We start from the raw sequence: 16,951 nt of genomic DNA on the forward strand, positions 1-16,951 counted from the left end.
ACAACAGATGGACAAAGTCGTGGAGGAGTACAAGGACATCTTCACCTCCCCCACAGGGGTTCCTCTGCACTGTCTAGTCAAGCACTCCATCGATCTAACCCCAGGTGCAACGCTGCCCAACGGACCAATCTATCGGTGCTCCGTTCTAGAGAACGACGAAATCAAGAGGCAAATTCAGGAGCTGTTGTAGAAAGGTCACATTCGTTCGAGTTCATCGCCCTGTGGGAGCCCTATCGTGTTGGTATAGAAGAAGGATGGGACTTGGAGACTCCGTATTGACTATCGGGCGCTGAACAAGATCATTGTTAAGAATAGGTACCCGACCCCACAGATTGTTGACCTTCTGGACCAACTGAAGGGAGCAAAATATTTCAGCAAGATCGACTTGAAGTCCGGCTATCACCAGGTACCAATCGAACCCTCCAATGTGTGGAAGACTGCCTTCAAAGCCAAGGAGGGCCTTTTCGAATGGTTGGTTATGCCTTTTAGGTTGACAAATGCTCCTGCAATCTTCATGAGGCTGATGGATGACATCTTACGGCCATTCACCAACTCATTTGTAGTGGTATACTTGGATGACATCCTAATCTTCAGCCAGAGTTGGAAAGAGCACCTCCACCACATCCAACAGGTTCTCCAAACACTGTGGCAACACAAGCTGTGTGCCAATTTAGAGAAATGAACTTTTGGCATGACCCAGGTTCAATATCTAGGATACATTATTGATGAACGAGAGGTGCATATGGATCCAGCCAAGATCCAAGTCATTCGGGATTGGTCAGCCCCAACCACTCTGACAAAGCTCCGTATCTTTCTGGGTCTTGCCAATTTCTACCGCAGGTTCGTGTTGGGATTCTCTCATATCACTTGGCCCTTGAGTCAAGTCACCAAGGGAGGAGCGAAAGCAAAATTCTTTTGGTATGAATCTCAACAGAAGGCATTCGCAGAGTTGAAACATCGCCTCTACTCTGCACCAGTGCTCACTTTACCAGACTTGCAACAGCCATTTGAGATCGAGACAGATGCCTCTAACTATGCTATTGGGACAATCCTTACTCAACAGGGGCATCTAGTGGCATATCACAGTGAGACACTTTCAGACACAGTCCGGAAGTATCCCACTTATGACAAAGAGATGTATTCCATTGTGCATGCTTTCCGACAATGGAAGCATTACATTTTGGGGAAGGAAACGGTCATCCACACAGACCACCGACCCCTGCAGTTCATACAGACGCAAGGGAAGTTGCAGAATGATCGCCATCAAAAGTGGTCCACATACCTGCAGCAGTTCCATTTGAATATCAAGTATAAGAAGGGTAGCACCAATAATGTTGCAGACTGCCTCAGCCGACCACCGATCATGGCATTAACCACCGTGCTCAACTCTTGTGGGCACGAGACTTCTGATTGGCCACTTCTCTACAAAAGCGACCTAGAGTTTGGCCACACATACCAGATGCTCTTGGAGGGTCAGCAAGTTCCATATTTTCACCTCCAGGATGCCTTGCTATGCCACCTAGGACACCTTTGTGTTCCTTCAAGCGAGCGAGCCAAGATGATTTGGGAAGCGCACTACAGTCAGGCCATTGGGCATTTCGGGGTCAAGAAAATAGTGGTAGTACTGCAGAAGTATTTCTACTGGCCGAATCTTCAATAATATGTCGGGAAGTACATCAGATCCTGCACTACCTACGCCATTGCCAAACCGACCATCAAGAAGCAAGGCCTCTATACTCTGCTGCCTACCCATAGTCGACCTTAGGAATCCATCTCCATGGATTACATGTCGGGCCTTCCTTCTACTAAGCATGGCAACGACTATGTTTTTGTGGTCATCGATAGATTCTCGAAGATGGCCATTCTGGCGACCTGCAAGAAGAATATCACAACAGAAGCCATTGTTAAACTCTTCTTTGAATGAGTGTGGGTACACTTTGGGATCCCATAGTCTATCATCTCAGATCGGGACAGCAGGTTCCTCAGTACATTTTGGTCTAGTATCTAGTCGATGCTGGACACCAAGCTCACTAAGTCCACAGCTTTCCATCCCAAAACTGATGCCCAGACAGAGGTCGTCAATAAGATGATCGTACACATTCTGCACATGTACAACTCAAATCATCCACGCACATGGGATGAGAGCCTTCCCTATGTCTAGCACAGCTATAACCAGGCTCTCTCCACAACTCGACTGGCCACAGCCCTTTTCAAGTGGGCTTGGGATTCCAGCCACTATGTCCCATTGATGTGGCCATACCATTTGCAGCGACTCAGGGAGATTTGGCTCATGTCCAGTCGGAAGCTGATAAGGCAAACATCTTCATTGAGCACATCCAACATATCCGCCAGCAGGTCGATGACATTCTGGAGAAATCAAATGCCAAATACAAGCAGCAACATGATCAACATCGAGTGCCACACAAGCTTCGATTGGGTGACAAAGTTTGGTTGCATTTGCAGAAGGAACGCCTCACTGGATCCTATCATAAACTCAGACCACTCCGATATGGTCCTTACACCATTACCAAGGTTGTGGGCGACAATGCATTTGAGCTCATCATTCCCCCATTCCTTGGCCTGCACCTAATGTTCAATGTGGATTGCCTTCGACCATACTTCCCACCATTGTTGGACACATGAGACATTGCAGAACAACTCACACCTATAGAGTTAAATCCAGATTGCATGGAGCACTCCACAACTAGTCGGATCATGGACACGTGGATCAAGAAAACTCACCAGCAGAATATCCCACTGTATCGATTTGTCAAAGCAGGCCAACTCCTTCACCAAGGCATGTGGCTCACCAGGGACCAAATTCAGCAGAAGTTTCCTCATCTCATAGAGGAACTCAACACAATGGGGACCATTGATTCCTAAGGGGGGAGGAATGATCCAGGTGGATATTGGTGGCCACCCACCAATTCCACTTGGACCCCCACCATTGTTTCTTTCAGTTTTTCAGTTTCCTTAATTGTAGGACAATTTACTATTTTTAGCAGTTTTTCAGGTCCTAAACTTCTGGAGCCGTTTTGAGATCCTAAATGACGTTTTTTGGCAATCTACCGCCAATTATTTTCTATCTAAAATCGTCTTTTTCGTTGTAGTCCTCGGAGAGATATTTCCAACAGGTTATCATGCGCATCAAACGGAGATAATATGACCAAGTCGCGACCCCAGGAAGTTGGTTGTCCAACTCACCCAAGGAGGCCCATAAACTCTTGGTGTTACATCTCCTCGAGTTATGGTTTTGATTGTTTAGGGTTTTCTCTTATTGTTAAATAATAAAAAGGCCCTTGAGCCTCATTGTCATGCAGTTCAGAGGCATGTAGCTGCCACATCTCTTCTCAGAGATAAGCTACCATCGCCCAAGCTAGTCTTATTTCCATTCTGTTTGTAAGCATATTTCAGTATTTGATATTAATGAAATGAGGTGTTATTTCTACTACATCTTTGTATTTATGGTTATATCTGTAGTTTGTTGTGTTCCTCTTTAAATCCAGATCAACTTTATAATTTCCATAGGAGACCCATTTTAGACCTCAAAAGTCCCCTAATGACTGCATATTTCCAAAGTTATAAGCCTATACAAAAATGGATTGTAATATATTACCTATTAGAACTACACCATTGTTACGGTAGAAAATTGTAACAGAATTGCAAACTCACCTAAACATGTTATCTTGAGAGAGAGTCCACCTAGATTGATGGTTGTGAGTGATTGTCTTCCTCAAATGGGGTAAAGGTGATTCTTGCCATTTTCTTAACCAAAACATAGACTTTGTTATCCAAATTCTCTAGTTAATCTAAAATCTTTGCATTGCAAACCAATGTCTCTTATTGAGTATCAGATCTCTCAATAAGGACTAATCCATAATCGTTTTTATTTTCAAATAGAAATTGACTGCCTGCATGTATGAGGTCTATTGATATCGAGTAAAAGTGCCAATCTCAGGCATAAAGATTCTATTATCCTTGGCTACCTATTGATCAAAAATGAATTTGCATTCAAATTGAACTTCCTATTCCACCTCAAAGATGGTTTATCTAATTGTCTCAAGAATTACATCCATATAACAATCCCTTGAGCGACAAACTACAATATGGACATGAGGAGAAGAGGAATACAAACGAGAGGCATCAATATTTATAAAGGGAGTAGATTTTCCCCATCTCTTTCTTTTGCCTCTCATGGAAATTGTGCGTTGAGCCATGGGAAAGGGAGAGCTAAGACTAACAGTTGTAAAATCTAGGGGGTGAGGTCAAATTTAGAGGAGGGGATGACAAAAAAAAAAATTTGGAGGAACAATTAACATAGTTAAGATAAAGACTCGAGCTAATAATGAGGATAGTTATAGACCTTTAGGGGTTAACAGACCAATTAGAGAAGTATTCATTCATAAACCACAATCTACATGTAGTAGAAGTGAAAACCAAGAATAGAGTGGGGAGTAAGAGAATTATAGTAAAATTATCCCTAATATTAAAAAAGGTCAAAAGAACCGACAATAAAACCAACAACCTACTAGGAAAATGTTGAATATAGAAGCAATGCTGAAAAACCAAAGAAGAATGAGCCAGAAGATACAGAGATTACCATCATACCAAAGTGTAGTCACATATGAAGCCCAAACCTAGAGCTAATGGGCTCGCATCCAAAAAAATCCACCTTTCTATTGCAGGCCAAAATGAAGCCTATGAGCAAGGACATGAATTCTATAAACACACATCGAGTTGGCCATGGAAATTCTTGTAGCCTATCAAGCTTAATTAGAAGGGAACACCAAGAAAATCTCCCTAAAACCAGGTGAGGAAGAGTTTTAAGGACGCAGCAAGAAACCAAAGTATTCACAGCTAACTTGCTATGTTGTTGCTCCCACCATAAGTCAAGCCAATTTAAACTAATAGCTTGGATCCTTAAATTTCTTCTTCATTTTAGGTAATAGTTCCAGCATCTCTCCATAATTAAATTGGTAACTAAGTTGTAGGCAGCCATCAAGTTGGATTGTCCTTCGAGGGACTCCCACACACTAATCTCCTTGATGAGCCATAACTCCCATATCATCACTTCCTTCTTCACCATCCACCTTCGAGCAATCTTGCATGTGACCCACCAACTGGGGGGCATACAACAACCTTCCTTTAGGTTTGGCATATTCATATTAACTTGAGGGCACATATTCCACAATCATGCACCCGTTGTGGGGTTATAGTATTATAATATTAAACTTAATATTATAATGTTTGAAAATAAAATATTATAAATATTTAACATTATACTATATAATGATACCTTTAAAATTATATAGTATTATATAATATTGAACATTCTTTACCATAGAGGAAGAGGAAATAAGGTTTTTGGAAAAAGTAAAAGAAATTGGATTTAGAAAGTCATCAAAACCTCAAGATCAAATAAAAAACAAGATACCAAAAATTATTGAAATTTTACTAAGTTAAAGAGGCTAAGACATATCTAAGATCCTAACTCAAGTTTAGATTACTTTGACATTAATATTTTACTTCTTTACTAAAATATGTATTGATTTCAGTGTAGATGTTAATTTCTAATCATGTTTCATTTATTGCACTTGATGCAATAATTACAATACAGATATTGATTTCTAATCCTATTTGATTGATTGCACCTGATGTATTGATTTCAGTGTAAATGTTTATTTCTAATCCTATTTGGTTTTTTGCAATAGATGCAATGTTTTCAATGCAGATATTATTTTTTTATATGATGTACCCAGATGGATGATGTGCATTTTTTTCAAAGTAATTAGATTAATATTGTGCATTTATTTCAGTGTATGCAAAAAGTAACTATTGATGACGTACATTGATTTCTATGATACAGTGATATTAGTCTAGATCCATATTAAATATAAATGAACAACAAAGATCCCAGATCCATGCTAATCATTAGCCTAGATCCATCTTAAATAGAAATGAACAACAAAGAGCAAGTCTACAAAAAAAGGCACAAGAAATGGCAATTAAGCATGCATTGATTTTAGTGTAGATGTTGATTTCTAATCCTATTTGATTGTTTGCCCTAGATGTAGATGTTAACCTTTGATTTGATATAAATAAATGGATGATGTGCATTGCTTTCAAAGTAATTAAACTATTAGTGTGCATTGATTTCAATGTATGCACAAAGTTTTTGTTAACTAATTTCTATGTTATAGTAATCATCAACTTAGATCTATATTATATAAAAATGAACAACAAAGAGAAGTTCAACAAAATAAGGCACAATAAATGACAACTGAGGAGTGTCAACAATAAAGGGAGAAGCAAAGAAAAAATCAGCAAAGACAGTCACAACAAATGACAATTGAACAAGAACAAACAAAATAAAAATTGAATGACAAAGAGCATATCAAGGAGAATATCAAAGAGCATATCAACAAGGAAGGGTACAACAAATGACAACAAAAGATTTTTAAAAACAAAGAATGTAAAAAAAAAAATGCACAACGAAGAGGAAATCAATAAAGGAATGTAAATGAAATGACAATTGAAGAGCATGAGCAACAAAGGGATAACAAACAAACAAAAAAATGGATTAAAAAAATCATGTTATAAAGAAAACAATATCCAACCAACTCAGACATAATGCAAGGTACAGAAGACAATCGTATGAAGAAAGGATGTTTAAAATAAAGATATGTGCAATCTCAACCTACAACTCTCACTAATATGAATATTTCACATCAAAAAATTAATTATAGGGTTTATTGATTAGCTCAAGTTCAAATGTATGATGTGTGTGAGGAGTCATATGTTGGAATTTAAGTATCTAATACAAATATAGGTCCAATGTGCATGATATATAAAAGAGAAGGCAACCATCATATTAATTTTATACATATTTAAAGTGATTAGATTAATCATATGTTCTATAAATTTTGTGTGGTTAAACGCGACTGAAACTAGCCTAGATCCATCTATATCTAGATCTATCAAGCACCAGGAGGGATCAAATCTCTCAAGGTATAAACATTTCCTCAAGAAGAGGTTTTCACCTTGAGATATATGATCCTTCTCTGCGTTTGATAGATTCAGATTTAAGATATATCTAAGCTAGTTAAACCATTATGTCTTCTAAATACATCATTTTAAATGGGTTGTCTTCGCAAATTTTAGAAAACATGATTTCATCTCTCTTAGTCGACAAAAAAAAACAGATAGAAACTATAGGAGATATGGAAGGCAATCTTGAACATGAAGTTGCTTGTACTAAAGTAATAATCATAGAATATTAGATAAAGATAAATGGGAGGTTGAATGCCATTACTACAAGAAAATGGATCACATAGTCCATAACTGCAAAATTCAAGCTATTGATGTTCTCGAAGGAAATCCCAAGACAAACCAAATGTATCCAATGTTTTAAAACACGAAATTAGTTAAGGGTCTTCTTGAAGTCTACTTAAAATTGAACCAGTTTGAATTTTATTACTCAAATTACTAAAATAATGCATAAAATATTATAAAAAAAAATGAAAAATAATGTTTTAAAGTTCCAAATTATTAGAGACAAAGCATGTAATAAGAGTGAAGATATTAAAATGGCACTAACTGCAATACATATCTAAAACAAAAATAGCCCCAAGGGTTAGCTCAATTAGTAAAGTTCATGCCGTTAAAAGCACCTTGATAATGGGGTTAATTCTCTTCGATGCTCTTGGGGTTAAGCTCTACTAATGAGTTGGCGAGAAGTGATCCCTTCAAGTGGATCTGCCCAGATAGTTTCTATGGACATAGCAGCCACTAATCTCCAATGTATGTGAATCACACATAAAAAATATTTCAAACAAAATAGATAATCTTTTTTATGATGCTTTAAATGGCCTTTAGAGTCCAAAACACATGTTATTGGCTATAGGCTATGGCATACTACATATCACTAATCACCGTGACTAATCATCAAATTCATTATCGTTGTTGAAAATGGAATCCTTGACATGAGCTATAGGACCATATTTTGGCTCATAGTCCTCAAACTCCTAACAAACATTTGCGACTATAGCAATAATACTAGTAGAATCACAACTAGTGCCAACCATTCCTAGTGTTATGCATACTCCTACAAGTGGATCTAAATCCAAATCAATCCACCCTAGTGCAGTAATATCAAAATCAAATTTTGTGAAGCAAGTCTTCTTTACAGATTTTGAGGTTGAATCAATATCATCCAACATAGTGAGATTGTATCAAGTCTTTTGTTTAGTTATTGATTACGCTTTAGCTAGAGGTTGTATTACATGAAGATGAGAACATTAAATTGTTTTTGTTCAAAATGGTTTCTCTTCTTCGTGTGAATGTGCTCAAGACAAACCAATTTTACTCACACGTGGAAGTGTTATGAGTTTGGCTCATGGCTCAAATTGCAAACTTTTGCAATTGAGGACGTTGGTTACCAAGTGACTCCTATCAATGTGTTGCAAAGGCAAATTTAATTCTATAAATTAAATTGTAACTTTGACTAAAAATTCAAACGATTAAAGTTTGAACAAGTGAACCTAAAAAACTTTGAAATTGCTTACTTCATTGGTCACATAACTTGCAATTTTGATTGTTTTTTGCCACAATTACCCATGGTTCTAATTAAAGCACTAATATGTAGATGTAGTTCCATTTTCTCACTCACATGAAGGACAATGTAATTCAGGCATTCATACAATTCATCTTTGACTGACCTAGTTTAGTCTTCTCCCAATTGAGCTTTGTATGATATCTTGGGTTCAATAAACACTCAATTACATGTATCAAGTATGTAACCACACATTCAACATTTGGGTCGGCATGGGTGTTCCTTCATATTTGTGTGATTAGTTCACTAAATTAGAGAAAGGAAAACCCTCCTAAAACTTACATCATGCATATTGTAAAATGTATTTTCAATGATACTAGCGAAGGAGGGCATAAGGGCCACACAAGGAGTATTTCAATGTAACATTGTTCAGCGCAACAAAGAAGGGGCACCCATCTTATCAAGGCTCACTAAATTATAATTTTGAGTTTACTTTTGTCAAAAAAATGATAGAGCACAATTATTTTTAGGGCCCCACAAAAAATAATATAATATTTTCAACTTTAAAAGACACTTTCTAGTGGGTCCAACTAGAAATAGTTGGGCCCCATTTTCCATGAATATAGCTATCATAAATTGATTGTTTGGGGGGTTGAAGTTGGGCTTATTTATTCAACCCATTTTTAGGGGTTATTGAAGGAATAGGTACAAGTGCTATTTTTTTCGACCTGCAACTGCACTTGGTTGGCCTTCAAGTGCTCCCTAGGTTGGGGTTTTGCTTGCTCTTTGGGCTTATTTCAATGGGAACTTCATCATCATTAGTTGTGGAATTGCATTTTCTACGTAATTTGTCCATCTTATCAAAATTTAATCATTTGAGCCAATTCCAATTATATATCCCTCTATGTTTGGTGAAAACACAATGTTGCTCAATGAATACCAACTCCATGGTTTTATTCTTGTGTACTCCAACAAGATAATGTGGTGAGATTTTCTAATTGATATTAATGAGAATAGTGAAGTTGGATTATCTCCAACTTGTATTTTTCAATTGGAGCACTTTTACCCTTGGATCAAGTTGCCCCCCTTTTTTTTGCATTTTAGACCCCATTTGCTCAATTAAGGCATTGGTATATTTTTCTTTTTCAACCATAATTTTGTGAATTCCACTCTAAGGTTAACAAGCAATGAAACTTGGTTCAACTTGGATATTTAAAGGGTTTTTTATTGCCAAGGGCAACACCCAACTCATCATATCCATAAAAGGGGCACCAGTCTATATTTCTAATGTGCAAACCTACTGGGTAGAATGACATCAAGTGATATCTTGAAACCACAAGGTCGCTAGGAGAATGTCTCTCATGCTACACATTTAAAACAACACATATACAACATTTCTTTGGGATGTTGTAGCATTTATATTAATGTTATGCAAAGTTTGACTTCAAATTGTTTGACAATATTTAACAACACAAAAAAAAAGGAAACTCATACTTGAGTAGAAGTTTATATTTGTACACTTGAATGCATGTTTTGCGTGTGTTTGTGAGTAATACATAATTTGTAATGCTTGGCAATATATTTCAACTATGTTTGTGTGCATTATAACCTTATTATGTGAGTTTTAACACTATAATGTTTTATCATCATGGGCGTGAATAGAGACTAGTGAATTGCATTCACAATGTATGCCTACTTCAACAAAGAAAATGTCAATTTGGGTTTCCATAACAATTTTTAGTATACTCCTTATGTTTCTCATTCATAACCAAAAGTGGCAATTTCATAATATGTCTAGAAATACTTGAAAAACCTACAATGCCTTTTCTTTAATTCAATTGAACTGTGATTGTAATCATTGACGGTATTGGGCAACTATTAGCCATTTGCTAATTGCAAAAATTTTACCCAATAATAACTTAGAACTAATTATCCATTTCATGCTTCAACCCACTACAAGGAAGGTTTTTCCATAACAATTATGAAATGTGAACAATTCAATAATTACTCATTGCGATTAAAGAAAATAGATGCATAAATGAATTCAAGTGTTGGTTTTGAAACATTGTATTCTAAAATGAAACTTAGATTGATTGTTCCTAAAGTTTTTACATGCATTTCACATTTAAATATATTGTTCCTTATCACTTGGAATTACAACATAAGCAAGTCTTGGTTTTATCACTTGGGCGTGCAAGTAGCTTTCCTATAAAAACTAGTGTTAAACATATGAAGAGTTTTAAATAAGAAAGGCACCTAGAAAACCTCTCATTGAGCAATTTCCAACAATTGATGGAGCCAAGTGTTTCCTTTGTAAGCATTTTAAAATAAACAAAAATTCTACTTCCTTTTATGGTCATCTCCACCAACCTATATTGCAATAGTGTTGTTCAAGGAAGCCTCCATGGTGGTGATTAGATTGACCTTGAAAAGCAAGAAGATAAAACAAGATGACATTGGTTTGTCTTCAAGTTGCCTTTGATTTGTCTTGGGAAAGACCTTGCATATCCAACAAGACAAATCTAAGTGGTAATAAGGTGATGGAGTTAGTTGTTCTATTTATTATTAATGATTTCCTATATAGGCCCATATTTAGTTACACTATCCTTGTGTGCCATTTTTATCTACTACTCCTAATCCATACCCTCATAAATGTAGTTAATGACCAAATTTTCCTCATCCACCAGTTGGAACACCTTGACAAGGGGCCACAATTATCATGTGCTCTGCTACCTTTTACCAAAATATATTTTCAAAAGCTTTTCTTTTGGCATGTTTCCATCTCATTTATAGACCCACTAATATCCATTTGATTCATCCCTTGAAAACATCTTTTTCCAAATCTATACTTAATAAAGGAGAGATTATAACATGAATTGAGTTGCAAATCTTATGATGGCAAGCCTAACAAGGTCTCTAACCTCAATGTTTTCCTTCATTACATACAATGCCCATGAATTATTGTGGATATTATTCATAATGCTTTTGGCATGATTTACAATATTTTTTATCTAACCTTGTCTGTATACATCCTAAGCATGAATTTATCAAATGTGTAGCACATCGAATCCACAATGTGGCTTTGTATTTACTCTCTAACATATTACCAACAATAACATAGTTAAAGACATTATCAATGATGTTCTAAACAACATTTGTCTCCCCCACCAACATAACATTTCATCAAAAAGATGAAATAACAAGTTTACGTCATTCACCTTATCATATGCATCACTTGATTTCAAAAACATCATTGTTCCTCATGGAAAAGACAAGTAAATTTTTTATAGTTTAATTTTTTTATCAATATATCCATTTAACATGATGGTACATCTTGCTTTAACCCATGACTATTGAAAACCCTTAAAGTGCTCCTCTATGGACAAACATTTTTGTTCATGCATTTAATGGACTTTGAAGCCCTTATCAATGATAACAACAAAACCCCACATAGGTTCATAATAAGGTAAGTGGATATCATTTAAGGGGAAGCACCCTACTACCATTTAGCTATGTATTCAACAACTTCTTTATGTTCTTTCAATGGATATGTAAGGTTAGTTGAGTCTCACTTTGCTTAAAGGCACTAGAAGAGGTAAAAAGGTATAAAATAACTTTGAATGTTCTTTCTTTTAAGCCATCCTCATGGCAAGTTAGGTCTTCCTCAATCTTTTAGCATCCATCTCTTTATGCCTAACCTTTTCTTTTTCAAATTTCTCAAACATTTTGTGCATTTCCAATCTAATGTGTCCAATATCAATGGCACCACATGGAACAACCTGGCCTCTTGTACTAAGTTTTGTTTCAACCTCTAAATACAGCCTACTTATATGTCTTTTTTGCAATATTTACCACACATCTCATTAATAACAATATCAACATGGATCCATCGAGCATTTAATTTAGGTGGCCATTCTTAATGCAAATATGCATACCATATCTTAAAAAAAAAAAAAAGAATAGAATTGAAATTTGCAATTATGAAAGAAAAAAACTAGGGCATACTTAACAGGCCTGTGATTGAGATCCACAGGCACAAGAATCTAGTCTAACAACTCAGATATTGTAGATGGGTAGTAGCCTCCTAATTTAGATGCCGCTTTTGGGTTTACGGTGACAGAATCTAGGGTTTAGGTAAACCATTAAAAAATTGACCTTTTTTCGCTTCAACCCAAATCTCTCACGACTTTTCTAGAGCTTTTCTTGAAGTGCCATAGTCATTTTGTATTGATCTTTGAAAGAAGTGTCAAAGGTAACTGGCCCGTGTTAAATGGCATACTGAGGGAGGTTTGCAAATTTCAAGTTTCTATTTGGAATAAGCTTGGAGAAAAAGTGCAGGAATGACAAGTAAAATAAACAGATTAAATGAAGACAAATAATAATGATTATGGATTCCATAGCAAGATAGGGTTTACATAATGTCCAAGACCTCATCGAACTTGAATCAGCTTTACTCCAAATTCACATAGAAACCATGAAGCTTAAATCCAACCCTCAACGACAAAAACAAATGTCTTTACATACGCACCCATGCAACATCATATGGCCTCAAAGATAAAACAAGTACTAGAAATCGCATTTCAAGTTAGCCCCTAATTAACAGAAGAAAGTAAATGCATGATAACATAGTCAATTTTCACATAACTCATTGCTTGAAGCACAAACCAGACTTTGTAATAGAAGGAAAATAACTGTTCGTTCATTTGTTAAAATAAAATAATACTGCGTTTGTTGGTTGAAAGAAGGGCGAACGTTACCGAATTGGCTTTTAATTGACACAGAAACAAATGCATTTTAACCTACTCAATTTTTCACAAAACTCATTGCTCCAAGGTCACACTGGAAATCATAATATATATAATAATTAAAAAAACTGTACTCGTTTGTTGAGATAAAAGAACTGTGTGTTTGTGGGTTGAAATCATGGCAGAAGTTTTCAAAATATCCTTCACTTAACACAAACAAACAAATGTACCATAACATTGTGAAAAAATTGCATATTATGGGTGAATCCAAACTAGTTGTTGACTGGATTTGCAATCATATCAAATTAATGGCTCTCCACTTAGCATATATATTGCAGGAAAACAAAAATGAAATTGGGAATCTGGAATGGTTTGAATGCAAACATAGTTACAGAGAGTTGAACATGGTGGATGATCGATTGCATGGTGGCTGCATGGTGGCTGATCAATTATCTAAGGAAGCTATTCTGGTTCAGCAGAGAACAATGAATATCATGGAATTTCCAGATGGCCAGGCCTTGGAAGCTATCGTCATAGACTTCCGGAACAAAGACTAATATCAATGTACAAATTCTTTAGCTTTTGTTATTTTGACTGTTATAAGAACAAGCTATTGAAGCCATCACAGTTTATATGTGTATCCAAAGTTTAAGTATTCTCTCAAGAAAAGAAGAAGAAATAGAAAAGAGGAAGTACGCACCATAACATTATCAAATTCCACAGAACTCATTGTTTCAATGAACAAAACGGGCTTTGTCATATAAATAAAACTATGATCGTCTGCTTAAATGAAAGAAACTCTGCTTGTTAGTTGGAATAAGTGCGAGCTTCTGGACAACGAGTCTGTGCCCAAACAGCAACAAATTCATCTACTGACTTGCAAACGACAACCCACTTGACCATGATTAAATGCATTTTTTTTGCACATAAATGTAACGCTGGACATTGCCTCCGTTCAACTGCATTAGTTTTCGTTCCTCCTTGATAGAAGATTGTGGCTCAGAGAGAATAGAGACCTAAAGGTCAAGTTACCTGAATCTTGGCAATATAACAAAACAAAACAAAGTGGCTAAAAAGTAATGATTACAGGCAGGCTTCTAATTCTTCCCCTTACATTCATGGCTCCATTGCATCGTCATCGACATCCCAATCATCATAGATTGCCGCCACACCGACTTCCTCTTTTGGATTGCCCTCTGAACCAGAAGCTGTCGGCGTATCGTTCTCCTCTTGATTATCTGCTACGGATCCATCATTGTTAGAAAACAGCTGAGGGACCTCCTCATTCTCGCTAGCAGGGGGATCGAACTCATGAAGTCTTCTCCTCCACTTCTTGACCTGGCCGTCCCAGCTGCGCTTGCTGCAGACCTGCTTGATGTCAGGAGTTTGAGGATGCACAAATTTCTTCCTATGTTTCCTGCGAGACGAAGACAAGGAAAAGCACTTGTGATCCAACAGTAATAATAAAAAGAGCAAAGCATAATCTTGACAGGATCTCGTTAAACTTGAACGAGAGGGCTAAAAGGCGAATCAAGGAATGAGTGATACCGAGGGACGAGCTCCAGGTATCTTTCGTAACCGAGAGTGTTTTTCCCATAGTCAATCTGCTTCTGCCGCTGGCATAATTTGTGCGAATCGGATTCAACTAGAGTTTGCTTGGCAGGGCCTGAAATCACATAAATTCAAGCAGATCAGCCTTTAAAATGTAACATTAAATGTGCGAATGCAGATTTTTACAATTGTTTGTTCATAATGTGGATAGGTTTCCAGAGCTGAGCTGAGCTGTGTAAGTAGGCTGAAACATTTGATATTTCTGGTGGACACCCCTATTCTCCGGGACAAATGCCCAACACCTTCTCATTCTTGGGACAAATGTCAAAGATTTCCGCCTACTTAACGTTAAGCTCCAGAAATCTATCTAACACATTAAATGTTTTATTCATAAACTTAAATGAGCAAGCCAGAAAATAAAACATACAACTGAAATCAAAATCAGATAGGAGTTACTTACGCGGAGGATCTGCAACAATGAACCTTTGGGAAACATCGACTACAACACAGCCTTCGTCACCGGAGCCATCTACATTGTCAATATCCATCTCCATGTGGGAAACTTGGTAGTTTTGCTGCCTCTGCTGTTGATGGTGCGGAATACATTTTGCTGCGGAAGCAACTGGCACTTCCAGATCTTCACAGTGGTTGACAGGGGAAGCAGTGGGAGGTTTATCAGAAAGCCGAACCCACACAGAGGTAGAGGATGACGATGATGCTTCTTTGGCCTTGGCATAGGGCGTTTGATAGTTATAATGACCGACCCTACCCCTGTAGTGAGGGGAACCTGAATCAGATTGGGATGTTGTGGGATTGTTATTTGGATCAGAGTAAGCAAGATGATGAGAGTGGTGTGGAAGTCCGTGCACTCTCTTGGAAGAGGGAAATGTGAGAACGTTGTCGACCCTCCTCCATCGCGGGCGCTTCTGCTGCTGTTTCTTTGGAGAAGAAGAAGGAGATGGGCTTCTTCTTCCTCCTGCCGTTGCAGTCCTCATTACTGACGTGGATTGGACTGCTGCTACTAATCGCTCTGAACGTATGAGCTACAAACCAGGATGAGATGGGAGAAGGCTGGACTGCTGCTGCTAATCGCTCTGAACCAATGAACTATAAACCAGAATGAGATGGGAGAAAGTTCTGCTACTGCTGCAACATATAGAATTGGGGAGTGCAGAGAAGGTAGGCTTTGATTTTAATATTGAATTGAAAATTGGGGGGAAATTCAAATTTTGGAGGAGCGTAGGTTTAAGCGGGACCCTACGTCAAAAGCTCTTTATTTCGAAGGCAAATGAGGGTCCCGCTTTCACTTCCGCTCCTCGTTTGCATTGGAAAGAAATAAAGTGTTTAGCCATTTCAAATTTTTAAATTTATTTTTATAAAAAATATTTCTCTTAATTCTAAATTAAATTTATTCAGCGTTAAAAGGGATTAAATAATTTTTTTATTTAAAAAAGGTGTTAAAAGGGATTAAATAATTTTTTTATTTTAAAAAAGTTTGTATTTCACATAAATTTAATTATTTTGACGCTTGGTAAATTTAAATTTAAAATAGATTTAAGTTGATTTATTTAAATAAATAAGATTATTAATTTTTAGTTTTACCATAAATACATAACACATTAAAAATAACCAAATTAAATTAAATATTATTTCTTCCAATTTTGTAATGGCCTATATTTACCACTAAACCATTCATCAAAGACACTAGGCACTGTTGTGCACTCTGTGCATGATCCAGTAGCATCATAAACCTGTTAAATAATCTGAAATTTTGATCCATCAAGTCTGATTTATCAAGCATCATAAACCTGTCAAATAATCTGAAATTTTAATCCATTTATTAATATTTATTATTATATATTAATTTGAAATTGTATGATGTATATTTTTTATTTTTACTTTTAATCAACATTTTTAATGTTGACAGCTTACATTGCATTATAATTATTAATATTTATTATTATATATTAATTTGAAATTGCATTATAATTATTAATACTTATTGTTATATATTAATTTGAAATTGTATGGTGTATACTATTCACTTTTTACTTGTAACAAACTTACATTGCATTACTTACACAATAAAATACTGAATTGTACT

The 16,951-nt window shown here is 36.4% G+C and overlaps 1 protein-coding gene across 1 annotated transcript; it reads right to left on the reverse strand.

The window, feature by feature from the left end:
* Positions 1-13,975: 13,975 nt before the first annotated feature.
* Positions 13,976-16,015, reverse strand: LOC149249191 (uncharacterized). Its single transcript, XM_089456198.1, has 3 exons — positions 15,308-16,015; positions 14,845-14,962; positions 13,976-14,713 (listed from the first exon to the last, which is right to left on the reverse strand). The coding sequence occupies exons 1-3, from the start codon at positions 15,840-15,842 to the stop codon at positions 14,413-14,415; spliced, it is 954 nt and encodes a 317-aa protein (XP_089312324.1). The 5' UTR covers positions 15,843-16,015; the 3' UTR covers positions 13,976-14,412.
* Positions 16,016-16,951: the final 936 nt, after the last annotated feature.

This window comes from Pinus tabuliformis, chromosome 7, assembly GCF_031772625.1.
Source record: "Pinus tabuliformis cultivar Carrire ecotype Pingquan chromosome 7, CPIR1, whole genome shotgun sequence".
NCBI lineage: Eukaryota > Viridiplantae > Streptophyta > Pinopsida > Pinales > Pinaceae > Pinus > Pinus tabuliformis.

Bases quoted from the DNA above. Each gene is read 5' to 3' on its own strand.
- LOC149249191 (XM_089456198.1), bottom strand. From the start codon at position 15,842: ATGAGGACTGCAACGGCAGGAGGAAGAAGAAGCCCATCTCCTTCTTCT. The intron at 14,963-15,307 runs GTAAGTAACTCC...ATGTGATTTCAG, and splicing joins CATTGTTGCAGATCCTCCGC to GCCCTGCCAAGCAAACTCTA. The intron at 14,714-14,844 runs GTATCACTCATT...TTCGTCTCGCAG, and splicing joins TACCTGGAGCTCGTCCCTCG to GAAACATAGGAAGAAATTTG.